The sequence below is a fragment of the Callorhinus ursinus genome, unplaced genomic scaffold, assembly GCF_003265705.2.
Source record: "Callorhinus ursinus isolate GAN/ISIS: 27379988/994484 unplaced genomic scaffold, GSC_fseal_2.0 scaffold4, whole genome shotgun sequence".
NCBI lineage: Eukaryota > Metazoa > Chordata > Mammalia > Carnivora > Otariidae > Callorhinus > Callorhinus ursinus.
This window is the reverse complement of record NW_027397066.1, coordinates 107,229,609-107,243,735: the sequence shown is the minus strand read 5'-3', so window position 1 is coordinate 107,243,735 and position 14,127 is coordinate 107,229,609. Positions and strand designations below refer to the sequence as shown.

At 33.8% G+C, this 14,127-nt stretch overlaps 1 protein-coding gene across 11 annotated transcripts in view; it reads left to right on the top strand.

Annotated features, from left to right (window-relative positions):
* The window catches only part of SCLT1 (sodium channel and clathrin linker 1), a 183,836-nt gene that overhangs the window by 81,762 nt on the left and 87,947 nt on the right, over positions 1–14,127 (top strand). For 10 of the 11 annotated variants that reach the window (XR_003208832.2, XR_003208834.2, XM_073892263.1 and 7 more), the window contains 2 exons: positions 2,623–2,714; positions 11,428–11,605. Coding sequence is in view for 9 of the 11 variants with exons in the window: in XM_073892263.1 (XP_073748364.1) it covers positions 2,623–2,714; positions 11,428–11,605 (270 nt within the window). In the remaining 2 variants the exon portion in view is untranslated. The remainder of the gene's footprint in view (positions 1–2,622; positions 2,715–11,427; positions 11,606–14,127) is intronic. The other variant, XM_073892266.1, reaches the window with a different exon arrangement.

The window sequence follows — 14,127 nt, the reverse complement described above, 5'->3', positions numbered from 1 at the left end:
AAGCCTTATTTCCTAATCTGTGAAAGTTGATTATAGATTTCTAATGTGATTTGTGAAAGGCTTATGTAAAACTTCCCATAGATAACAGTTATAAAACTTGGATACATTCTTTAAAACACTGGGACACACCCAAAAATAGAAAGACACTGAAAGAGGTACAAATTGTAAGTTTTTGAATTTCTGACCTGAGAGTTCTTGCGAACTGCCATAGCTTCAGAAAACAACAGCTTTATGTGGACTTAAATAGCCAAGATCAAAGTTAAGGGTAGGAAAAGCAGTTGAAAATTTAAAGAAGAAATATTGGCAACAAAAGAACAACAACAACGAAAAACAGAGAGAAAAACCTAAATCCTGATTATAAACTCTGACCAGATCCAGGGCTGACAGCCAAATTAGGCATATGGGGGTAGGAGAGGGAGTTGAGTGAAAAAGTAGGCACGGACCTGAAAGAAAACTACTCTTGAAAGATAGAGCTATATGGAACTATATGTCTGAGTTTACCGCTTCTTATAATTGATTGCATTCCTGAAATGTGTGCTGTTCAAGCAACAGAAAGGCACAAGAGAATTTCCAGGAAGCCTAGGTAAAAAAGCAACCATGGAAAGAAATAAGAACTGATCGAGCTTGAATCGAGGCAAGATAATTGCCTCCTTGAACAGAAAAACTAATAATCCTCAAGAACAAAACAGAATCCAAAGTAACTGCAATGCATTATCTATATTATACAGTTTTCAACCAAAACTCTCTAGACAGTAAAGTGTGACTGATGGGGCTGGGGTAGGGGAAGCAAAGCAGTCCATAGAAATTCATTCTCAGCAGACCTAGCTCTTGGATTTAGCAGGCAAAGACTTCAAATAAGCGGTTATAAATATGTTCAAGGAATTAAAGAAAATGTGTATTTAAGTTAAAGTAAAATAAGGCTTCAGTGATGGAGCAGATAGAGAATTTTAACTGAGAAATAGAAAATAATTTTAAAAATAGAAATTCTGGAGTTTAAAAGTACAGCAACCAAAATAAAAATTTAATTAGATGGGCTCAAGAATAGATTGGAAAAAGCAGAAGAAATAAGCCATGAACTTGAAGACAGATCAACAGAAATTTTCCTATCCAAAAAACAGAGTTTAAAAGATGGAAGAAAAATGGGTGGCTCAGTCGGTTAAGCAGGTGGCTCTTGATTTCAGCTCAGGTCATGTTCCCAGGGTCCTGGGATCATGTCCCGCATTGGGCTTCGTGCTCAGCAGGGAGCCTGCTTCTCCCTCTCCCTCTGCCTGCCACTCCCCCCTGCTTGTGCATGCTCTCTCTCTCTCTGTGTCAAATAACTAAATAAAAATCTTTAAAATAAAATAAAAGATGGAAGAAAAATGAACAAGACCTCAGAGATCTGTGGGAAAATACGAAGCAAGCCAACAGGAATGTAATTGGAATTGCAGAAGGGAGGGGGACAGAAAAGATGTTTAAAGTAATAATGGCCGGAAACTTCCAAAATTTGGTGGAAAACAGGTAGGATAAACACAAAGAAAATTACTTATACACATCATGACAATACTGACAGCCAGTTATAAAGTGAAAACTTGAATGCAGCAACAGGAAAATGGCATGAACTGGGCAACAGTGGTAAGAGTAATGGCTGACTTAGAAGAAACGTGTAAGCAAAAAACATTGGAATAATATATCTGAAGTGCTGAAGGGAAAAAAATGCTCACTAAGAATTCTATGTCCAGTGAAACTGTACTTCAAAAATGAAGGTAAAATAAAGGCATTTTCAGATAAATGACACGAGAGGATTTGTCACTAGCAGAGCTATTGTTCAAAGAATGTTCCAAAAGAAATTCTTTAGGCAAGAAGGAAAGGACACCAGATGGTGACTCAGATATAGGAAGAAATTAAGAGCAACAACAATTGTAAAACAGTTTTAAAAGAGCATATTCTAAAGGCAGATTATTTGCATACAAATCCCTGCTTTGTTTTGTTAGATTTGCACTATAGAAATATTTTGAAATATTGGTAGACATTTATATGCAATGACTTTTTATTATTGTTTTTCTAATACAAAATTGATAGTGAGATTTTCTTCCCCTTTTTTTACTATGTACATGATTTATTTCCAAACTGTTATTGCTTGTTTATTTTCAATTTTATTCCTTTTCTAGTTATAAAAGTAGTGCATGCTATTCCTAAAAATTCAAATAATATTGAAAAATATAAAGAAAAGCACAACATATATACAAAATATATAATAGAGGTAATGCAAGATTACCTTGCAGGTCTATCCCTAGGAAATAATCACTGTTAACAGATTGTTTATAGCATAAAGACGTTTTTTCTGTGTGTGTATATATATATGCATATATGTTTAAATTTTTTTAATGTGAAAGGAGTCGTACCGTAAATACTATGCTACAGAATGTTTTTTAGTGAAACAGATTTCATGGACAGCTCTCAGACATCTAGATCAATTTTTAAGGAGTTGATTAGATAATGCTATATTGGTATCCCTTCTTTAAACTTACATATTAAATTCTAGAAGTGTAATAACTTTATAGAGTGAATTCTTTTCTTTATGTTGTATAATGATGTATTGTATGTTCACATACTCAAGCTTCCAGTTTCTTTATTTTCTAGGAGGAGGAAATGTTGTCTGCCCAAGGAAGAGAGGAAGCATCAGATAGGCGTTTACAGCAGTTACAATCTAGTATAAAACAATTAGAAACAAGGTAAATTGTTAAATACGTCTAGCTTTCTCTGTAAGCTTCAAAATGTTTTCCACATTGGAGTTTCAGTTTATGATATTTTCTAGAATATGTATTTTATAACTGCTAAACAAACTATAATCCTAGGTTTTAAATCTGATTTACTGGACATTATTTTAAAAATCATGTTCAAAACATTGATATATTTTGAATGTATATTCAAAGATCATTTCTGTCTACCTTTTCCCCAAAGCAGTCATAGTCAAGTTTAGTCAATCCCCAAATCAGAAATGTTCTTTCCATCTTAAAGCAAAAAAACAAAGTTGGGTAAAAATTAAACAGAAAAACTATCTTACTAAGTAGGTACACAAGAGAAAAAGTACTCAAGAAATCATTATAGGTTTTCTCTGGAGTCTTCTGGAGCAGTAATTTTCAATTATCTTTGAAGGTCTGGACTACTCTTTAAATATATTCTGTAGGTTGTCTTTAATTGCTATCTTAATGTAAATGTGCACTATAAAATCTTTTGTTGTTTTTGTTATTTCCTAGTCCTCGTTGAATGTTCCCTTAAAAGATTTGAAAATTGTCATTTGTAATCTATTAAAGATAACAGTGATGACCATAGCCCATAAATTCACTTTATGAGTAATAGCCAAAAAATCTACTCTGTATGATTGGAATCTTTTACACTGAGAAATAGTCTGCTGATCTGAGCACATTAAAAATTGAGATCTCAGTTCTAGTCATAGATCCAAAGTTAATTTATTGTTTGTTGAGAAAAAAAAATTAGTATGTTTGACCTTCTGTTTCCTCTTCTTCAGAGTATTAATAAAAATAATTTCTTTCCTCATGGCAGTTGAGAACTAATTGATTTTAACTACTAACTTGAGACTTTGATGAAAAAAGTTGTAATTTTTAAGTGCTAGGGTTTTGGGTTTTGCTTTTCACTTTTCTAAACTTTACAGCAGTTTATTGATTGATTTGATTATACTACTGCTTTCCTGAACTTCTTTGTGTTAACCTTAGAAAAAAAGTCTGGTTGTAGATTTTCATTTCTATTATCTTAGTAGATATTCTATGCTATGAAAATAAATGCTAGAGACTTAAAACAGTAAACTCTTGAACAGTGAATTTTAATTCCTTTTGATTCTAATAATACTGAATCATAAAGAATCAAATTGTTTTTTTCATTTAACAGTGCTTTGTCTTTTTAGTTTTGAGAGTTTGTGGATTTTTGTTATTGTTGTTTTAAATTTTTTTGCTTTTAGTATGAAGCTATAATACAACCTAACCAAATAGCTAAGAAGAGATCAGTGCATGTATAAGAAAATCTAAGGATATTTTTTAAAGTCCAGTATGCAGCTAGCCACCTCTGAAAAGGAAATTTTTACATTGACTGCCTTTTAGAGCTATTAAACTAATATTGTTACTGTTATGATAAAAAAAAAAGCTTATATACTTTAAAGCTTAAAAAATCTCTTGTACTACTGATTAAGAGAAAGCAGAGTTACTAGTGTACTTGATGTGTGTTTCTAAGCACCATTCAGCCAATCTGTTTTAGGTGTAAATGTATCCTATTTAATGGAACTGCCAGTTAGAAAAGTTTTGTTTTTAATAGTCATCTCTGTTCCACAAAATCAGAGACATTTTGGCCTCAATAAATGCTTTTTTGCCATTATTAAAATTATTATTTTTAAAATTATTATTCGTGATCCTTTCAAATGTCATAAACACCTAAGAAGCATAAGTTATTTCGTTCTGTCTTTCAAAGAAAGGGTCCCTCCTCTCCCCTTTTAGATGATTCATGGATCCTGGGAATTGCCTCCAGAGAATGACAGTTTTTTCTGGGAAAGATTTTGCTGGTTTGTATATGCTCAGCTAAATAAGGCAGAAGTTAAATGAGTGGAATTGGTTTAAACTACCTCTTCATACTTTTAAATTTGGTGTTTCTTTTAAAATAATATGCAAATAGGACTAAGAAATTTTCGTTTAGGTGACTGGTAAATAGTGAATTTCATTCTAATCATTGTTCAGCTTTTTGTTTGCTGCCGTACTCCTAAGCATAATAAAATACGTAAATTCTTTCATTAAAGATGTTGAAATATGGTCTTTTGGAAGGCCATGCATTGGAAATTAGTGAATATGGTTGGATAAAATATGGAGGACCTTGGAAATAAAATTAGTCAAATTTGGATTTCATGTGATGTATTACATACAAATTCTTTATCTAAGACTGCATGATGAAATTAGTATTTTACAAAGATTAATTTGATGATATTCTCAAAGTAAGGCTATCTGGGGACGGGACTATAAATTGTTGGAGTAAAAAGATTTTGAGATTTAGAGGCAGAATTGCTTTGATTTCTGGTTCTGGTACATTCTGTCTTTATATCTTAGAGAAGTTAACCAACCTCACTTAGCTGCAGTTTCGTTAGGATTAAATGAGAGAAGAATATGTAGGGGACCCAGCACCAAGTTTATTATTCTAAAATGAGTCTACTTATAATAATAAATGATAATTATTCCCAATGGTAAAAAATGGTTTTGGATTTTAATTGTTTTAATGGCCTTAACGAAATAGAACAAGGTAGAAAAAAGGTCTGTGATCAACTGTCACAAAGGATAAAACAGTCTTCATTGTTACAAAGAATAAACGTCTTAAATCTTTTCCACAGTTATAACTCCTTGATTTATTATGAAATGTTTGCAAATTAATCTGAATATTTTTGAATATTGCCATTGACCAAATAAAATTATTTAATTATTGTATCAGTTCTGTAAGAAAAGTTTTGTATGTTATAAATTGGATAAATTGGCTTTATTCATTGTTACTTTTGTTTTTATCAAAGGAAAAATATATAAGCATTGTTTCAAAAGCATACAGTACCACAAGCATTATAATGAACAATGGTTTCTTGTTAATTATCTCATTTCTTCACATCGCAAGTTTTCTATGTACTTCATACTAATTCATAGCCAAGTACTCTGTCAAAGCTCTAAAATGCCTCTCAGTCTGGTCAACCACATGAGGTCATTGTAATTACATCCTTTTCTTGAAGAAATCCATTGGTGTTCTCCATCCCCTGCCTAAGACCGTTCACTAGGACTGATGCAAGCTCTCATTTTAAAACCTTAATTTGCTGTGGTCCTGGGATTTCCTTCTTGCCATTCTGTATTGGAGCCTGTGTCTTTTGCATTCCCATGGCTGCTTCTTTATTGACCCTCTCATTTTAATTCTCCATCAGCTTTCTGAAGATACATGGGACACATTTTTTTTAATTTAATTTTATTTCATTATGTTATGTTAGTCACCATACAAATACATCATTAGTTTTTTTTTTCATCATTAGTTTTTGATGTAGTGTTCCATGATTCTTTGTTTGCTTGTAACACCCAGTGCTCCATGCAATACGTGCCCTCCTTAATACCCATCACCAGGCTAACCCATCCCCCCAGCCCCCTCCCCTCTAAAACCTTCAATTTGTTTCTTGGAATCCATAATCTCTCATGGTTCGTCTCCCACTCTGATTGCCCCCCTTCCTTTATTTTTCCCTTCCTTCTCCTAATGTCCTCCATGCATGGGACACATTTTTTAAGATTTGCTTATTTAGAAATATCTTTATCCTACTTTCAAAGGTGCTTGATAGTTTTGTTGAGTAATGAATCATAGGTTGGAAATCCAAGGTTTTAAATCCTTTTTCCTTAGAATGTTGATATTTTCCTTAAATTGTCTAGCCTCTAGCTATAGGAAAATATTCTTATGTCATTCAAAATTAGTTTTTTATATATGATTCCTCTTTTCCCTCTGGAGACTTTTAGGATCATCCACCCACCACCACCACAATCAGTGTTCTAAAATTGCACAGTGTGTACATGCTGTGAGAATCCTTTTTCATTCATCTTACCGGGAAATTTCAGTCTAGAAATTCATTTCCTTCAGTTCAAGGAATTTTTTTATAGATTTTTTCATTTGATAGTTTTCTTCATTTTTTCTCTGTTCATTTTGCTTGAACTTAATATTAGTTAAATATTGGACCTTACGGATCAATTCCCTAATTTTCCTTTCTTTTCTCTCTTGTTTTTCATTCCTTCATTTATTTTCTCCTTTCTTGGAGGTTTCCTTAAATTTTCTTCTAATTAACCATCTATTGAATATTTTATTTTAGCTATCTTAATTTTATTTTAAAGAGCCATTTCTTATTCTGTTTCTTTTTCTGTAGTAGCTTATTCTTATTTAACAGATGTTATATCTTAGTTCAGTATATTAAATATATATATTATGAGGTTTTCTTCTGTTATTGTCTCTGCTTTCTCAATATTCCTTTTTTTCCTATATGCCCTTCTGTCTTTCTTGGTGCTTGGTGATCCCTTCTATCCATTGATATTTAAGAGTAAGATAACAAAGTACTTGCTTTAGCAGCACATAAAAATTGGAATACAGAGAAAATTAGCATGGCCCACAGACAAATTCATGAATCATTCCATATCTTTAAAAACCAAACTTGTAGGTAGAGAACAGACTGGTGGTTGGGTTGGGGGGGTGAGATGGGTGAAGGTGGTCAAAAGTTATGAATTTCCAGTTATAAAAGACATACATGATAGGATGTAATGTATAAAATGGTGACTATAGTTAATAATACTGTACTGTATATTTGAAAGTTGCTAAGAGAATAGATCTTAAACATTCTTATCATAAGAAAAAAATAGCTATATGTGGTTGTGTATATTAACTAGATTTATTGTGGTGACCAGTTTACATTGTATACAAATACCAAATCATTATGTTGTACACTTGAAACTAATATAATGTTACATGTCAAATATATTTCAGTTAAAAAAAAAAGAGAGACACCAAAAAGCAGATTAAGAGGCTAAGTGTGCATAGGTGGGTTGTGATCTGGTGGACTTTACTGTATTATGTTGAGGCAGTAAGCTGGCTTTTTCCTCAAGCAGTTCCCGTATATCAGAGTCTTTGCTGGGCCAGTTTCCCCAGGGTAGGATTTGTCAGTCTTCTGCTGTGGCCTGGGAATAAAAATGCACAAGCCTGAGTGTATTCCAAAGTTGAAGAAAGAGTCTGGGAGTAATGATGTTCAATATTCAGACTTTATTCAATACCGTAGGTTTTAGTATGCCTTCTTACCCCCAACTTTACTTGAAATGACAGCCCCTTGCTGTGTAGTTATAGGTACATAGATCTGTGGGCTGAATCTGTATCATTTAAGTGGAAGTTTGTGTTTGGCAGTATATTTATTAGGAACATGGACTCTGGACCCAGACTGAGTTCTAACTCTGACTTCACCAGTAACTAGATAAATAACCTTGGTCATGTTGCTTACCCTTTCTGTACTACTCTTTCTCCATCTATAAAATAAATGTAATGCTATAACCTGTCTTATGTCTCCTATAATAAAAGCTTATATCCTACCTCATAGGTTAATGATATAACCTATCTCACAGCACTGTTGAAGATATTGAGGATTATGTTTTCTTTCATATAAAGTACCTAGCACAAAGAATGTAATTATACGTTTTTGCTGTTATCCTTTTCGTTACCATTATTACAAGGAGGGAACTTGACCCAATTTTAGTAAGTTGACGGGATTCTTATAAGATTTGGCTTATAAGAGCATGTAGAAGTGCCTTTATGAGAATAAGAATAGTAGTAATATGTCTTTTATGTTATAAAATTGTGGAAACCTATAAATTATGAAGCTGATGGTCTGAATCTGCTTTACTGTAACTCCACTTCACTGCTAAAACCAGTCTGACTTTTCAGAGCCAAGTGGCTGCTGGGGCTGCTAGACCGTTGAATGCATGTGAAACTTTTAGTTGCAAGGCTTTTTCTGACATGACTAGGTGTGAAGCCTGGGTGAGAATGTCAGGGAGCCTTGACTCAGGGTTGGAATTCACCCAGTCCTGAACAAAGCTTGTTCTTGAGAGATGAAGTAGGTGCATGCCCTTCATGAGTCACCTGCTCTGCCTGGCCCCGAAGAGGCCATGGTGAAACAAATGGTGAACTAATACTAGTAAAGTGCTATATGTCCTATGCCTCTTTGAGAGAGGTTGGGGCTGCTTCATTTTCTTCCACGAATGCTTTACAGTAAAATAGAATGAATAATGTCATATATTTTGGCTCAGGTCATGATCTCATGGGTGATGAGATTGAGTCCCAAGTCAGGCTCTGCATTCAGCGGGGAGTCTGCTTGAGATTCTCTCTCTCCTTCTACCCTTTCCCCCCTTGCTCTCTGTCTCTCTTTCTCTCTCTAAATATAAATGAATAAATCTAAAAAAAAAAAAAAAGTAAGGCCCAGTAATATATTAGAAAACACCTAAAACAAAGAGTAAATGAACTAGAACATAGCTCTCAAGGAAGGGAAGATGAAGAGAATTAGTTTTAAATTTAAAATAAAGGTTTTAGTGGAGCACATTAGCAACTTAAACAAAAAGAAAGGAGGAGGGACAGTCTTAATATTACACAAGGTCTGGTTTCATGGTAAAAAGCAGTAAACAGAATAAAGAGGGACCTTATGTATTGAAAAATGACACCGTTTTGAAAAAGATACAACATTAATATACCTAAGTACAGCAAGTAATAGGATAGCTAAATATGTGACGCAAAAGCTAGGAAATTTGATGAAAGGGTGGTTTTGATAAAAATATAGTTATGGTCATTATTTTGGGCCATCTGAATCTGGAATTCCCCAGATTATAGCTCTTCATGAGAGAATCAGCTAATTCTGTGGTGAAGTTTTGAGCATGTCCCTTGCTGCAAAGATTCAAACTCGATTTTCCAGCTCTCGCAGTAAGTCTGTGAACTTACCAATATCCTTTTTAATAAACCCTTTTTCTGCTTAAATTAGAGTTGGCTTCTACTACTGGCAACTAAGAACCCTGACTAAAATGGTGGTAGACCTTAACTCCATTCAGAATGAAGCAGATATACCAAACAACAGCAACAACAAAAATGTTTAAAAATAGAGATCTAAAAGGTAGGCTGAGTTCTCTCATTTCCCAAAACTGGGAGAGTCTGAGGTGTGCTACAGCAGGGAAGTTTCCTCCCGGTTCTTCGGTGTGGGTAGCGGGAGTGGGAAGAGGCTAGAGAATGCTTCTCCTGCCATCACTTAGAAAAAAGAAATGCCTGAAAATAACAAAGAAAAATATGAAATGTAAGAGAAGTTATTTTACCAGAATGTATCAGAACCTATTATAAAGCCATATTGATCTGATTTGGGTATAGAATAGATCAATGAAACATGATAATCCATAAGTAAATCATTATATTTGCATATTTTAAGTATGTTAAGGGGATTATTTCAATTCATCAGTTACTAATGGTATTCCTACAACTGACCATCAGTCTGGAAGTTAAATTGGACTTCTCTCTTATAACACATTCAGAAGTAAACTCCAGGAGTGCCTGGGTGGTTCAGTCGGTCAAGTGTCTGCCTTTGGCTCAGGTCATGATCCCAGAGTCCTGGGATCGAGTCCCACATTGGGCTCCCTGCTCAGTGGGAGTCTGCTTCTCCCTCTCCTCCCTGCTTATTCTCTCTCTCTCTCACTATGTCTCTCTCTCTCTCTCTCTCAAATAAATTAAAATCTTTAAAAAAAAGTGAACTCCAGATGCATTTAAGATTTACTAGTAAAAATATTAAAGGCATAGCAATCTTTTGAGGAAATCTAGGAAATTACATTAACAATCTATGGAAGAAGGAAATAGTCTTTATAAAAAATGAAATCCTACAAGCTGGAAAAAAAATCAAATTTAACTGTATTAAAGTGAACATTTTAGTTTAGTAAATTCCTAAATAGAGTCAGTAGGCAACAAAAAAAGTAGATTTGGGAAAAATATTTGTAGCATACAGAATAGCCTGAAGGTTTATATCTTAACATTCAAAGAGTTCATATAGAAGAACAAGAAAATAACCCATCAGAAAAAAAATTGGCAGAGGATATGAAGAGGAAATTCAAAACGGACAGTTCACATGGCTGACAAACTAAAAATATGCTTAAACCCTCCAGTAATCAGGGAAATACAAATTAACAGTGAGATGAAGTTCCATCCATCAGACTAGGAAAAGAAAGAGCTTTTGGATGTATTGCTTGAGGGGATTTCTCTAAGATACAGAATGAGAAAAGCAAGTGCAGAGAAGGGTGTATATTATAATTTTCATTTTTATAACAAATTATGTTTAAAAACCTATGGACCAATGTGTATATACTTTGTATGTTTATCTGTGTATGTACATGTGTATATGATTTTATGAACATGGAGAAAAATATAAATCGATACACATTAGTAAATCAACATGGGTTACCTGGGTAGAGAGTGGGTAAAGGAAGCCAAGCAAAAAAGGAAAAATTTTAAAAGATCATATAAATAGAAAGAATAACTCATTCTTTAAGGAGTTGCTCTAAAACATTGTCATGTAACTATAATATGCTGTGATACTGTAGAAAGTGTAACATAATTAGAGTCAGAATATCTAGGCTCAGTCTCAGCCCCATAGCTCATTAGCCATATGGCCTTAATCAAATGCTTCACCTCTTTGGGTCTGTTGTTCTTTAAAATGGAAATAATGAAACCTACTTTATAAAACTTTGGTGCAGATCAAATGAGAAAATAAATGTGAAAGTAACCGGAATAGTGTTTGTTCTATTATAGATGCTCAGTAAATCTATATTTTCCTTCTTCCCTTTAAAAATATTTGACTTTCGCAATGTAATTATTTACTTTTAGACTCTGTGTAGCAATCCAAGAAGCCACCCAATTAAGAGCACAAAAAACACATTTGGAAAAACAGACTAGAGAATTACAAGCAAAGTGCAATGAATTAGAAAACGAAAAATATGAAGCTATTGTAAGAGCCAGAAATAGCATGCAGCTCTTAGAAGAAGCTAACCTTCAAAAAAATCAGGTAAGAAAACTAGTAAACATGTTTACAAATAATATAATATGACCTAATAAGGGAGTCAATAATTACAGAATGAACACATGAAAATGAAACTACTTTGCTCTCCATTAGCAGACATATTCTTCGTGGTAAGACTTAATCATAAAACATGATAAAATGGGGGCACCTGGATGACTCAGTTGGAAGAGCATGCGACTCGATCTCTGGGTCATGAGTTTAAGCCTCACATTGGGTGTAGAGATAACTAAAAAAACAATAAAATAAAACAAAATATGATAAAATGTCAAACCTTTTCCCAAAGCTTTCATATCAGATCTTATGTCTCCAATCCTGATGTAAATAATACTCATCCCCTATAGTCTCATACTTTAAAAAATCTGCTATAGCACTTTAATGCAGTATACCCTCTATTTTATTCAGTTGAATCAGATTAATCTTACTCATCTTCATTTCCCCTTCATCACTTACATAATTACTCTAATAGAGCAGAAGCTTAATTGACAGGAATTAAATTTAGCTGTAAAGATTTATTAACTAGAACCTTCATGTCACTGTTCTTTTTTTAACCCTCTAACAATTGTGATTCCTATGCTATCACATATTATAGTTTTTTTCTTTTATTACTTCCATATAAATGGTATATAGTTCATAGAGGTCACCAAGTGGATAGATTTGTTTTTAATATTCTTTCCTCCTTTATTTAGAGATCATTAAATCATTACTTCATTTAACCAACATTTATTGAATACCTAACATATGCATAATTGCTGGGAAATATGGGGAGTACAAAGGAAATGCTTTACTTATGTTTCCTTTTTTACATAGTAGAGGGTTTTTCAAGAGGGCTTTTAAAAATGAAACAAGCTATATAAGTCACATATTAAGAAGCTAATAAGTAAAAAGGAAATAATATTCAAATCTAAACCTTGAGAATGCAAAGGTGCTTGTCATGCCTTTCAGCTAATAATTTCATCTGTGATTTGAATACTGTCTCTTAGAATGGTTGAAAGGCACAACATAGATATAATATGCTTGGGAATTGCTCTAAACTCTAAGTTAGCTAAAACAGTTCAGAGCAAGACAAAATTGTTTATCTTTCCCCTCTGAAGCCTAGTCATATGAGCATTGTTAATATCAGGTCACTAAAGATGAACATTTTGTGTAAAGCACAATGGACAGAGAAGTAGCTATATTCATTGCCTATCCCTTAAATCTACTCACTCAGGTCCAAAGTCAACAGACCCTTAAAGAGCCCATTTATGGCTACAGTATTAAGCTCCCTCCTGACCCACTGTTTAATTGTTATAGAAGCAACCTTTAGTTGCTTGTTCCAGAAAGTCAAGGATTCTCTCCACTGATCATACAAACAGACATCAAACACAGCCTATTATTGTTCTTTTATGATGCTTCCCTATTTCTTCATTGTCCCATTCTCTCCCACAAAGTTGTTACATCAAAACAGCTGTTACTGTATAATTTACAATAGCCAGGACAATGGAAGCAACCCAGTTCCCATCCATATGTGAATGGATAAAGATGTGGTGTATATATACAATGGAACATTACTCAGTCATAAAAAGAATGAAATCTTGCCATTTGTAATGACATGGATGGACCTAGAGGGTCTAATACTAAGTGAAGTAAGTCAGAGAAAGACAAATACCATATGATTTTACTTATGTGGAATTTAAGAAACAAATGAACAAAAAGAGACAGACTCTTAAATATGGAGAACAAACTGGTGGTTGAGGGAGGGCAGGTGGATGGGGAGATGGGTGAAATAGGGGAAGGGGATTAAGAGTACACTTACTGGGACGCCTGGGTGGTTCAGTTGGTTAAGAATCTGCATTCAGCTCAGGTAATGATCCCAGAGTCCTGGGATCGAGTCCTGCATCAGGCTCCTTGCTCCGCAGGAAGACTGCTTCTCCCTCTCCCACTCCCCCTGCCTGTGTTCCCTCTCTCGCTGTGTCTCTCTCTGTCTCTGTCAAATAAATAAATAAAAATCTTTAAAAAAAAAAAAGAGTACACTTATTATGATGAGCACTGAGTAATGTATAGAACTATTGAATCATGGGTGCCTGGCTGGCTCAGTCGGTAGAGCATGCAACTCTTGAACGCAGGGTCATGACTTCAGCCCCCACATTGGGCATGGAGCCTACTTAAAAATAAAGAAATAAAAAATAATTTTAAAAAAACCCTGCTGAATCATTATATTGTACACCTGAAATTAATGTAACACCCTATTAATTCTATTTGAATAAAAAATAGCTGTTAATTCTCACTAGCTTACCTATTTAAGCAGGAAGAAATTTGTTAAACAATTTAAAAAAAGCAGGAATGTGTATGGTATCTTTGGAAGGTAGTGGGATCAGAACACAAGGCCATTTATTATGTAATGATAAAAAAAAAAGAGATTCAGTCAGGCCTAAAATTGGAGCAGTTTCAGGCTCAGATATTTTTGGGTTTTTTAATTTTTTATTTAAATTCAATTAGCCAACATATAGTATAGTACATCATTAGTTCCA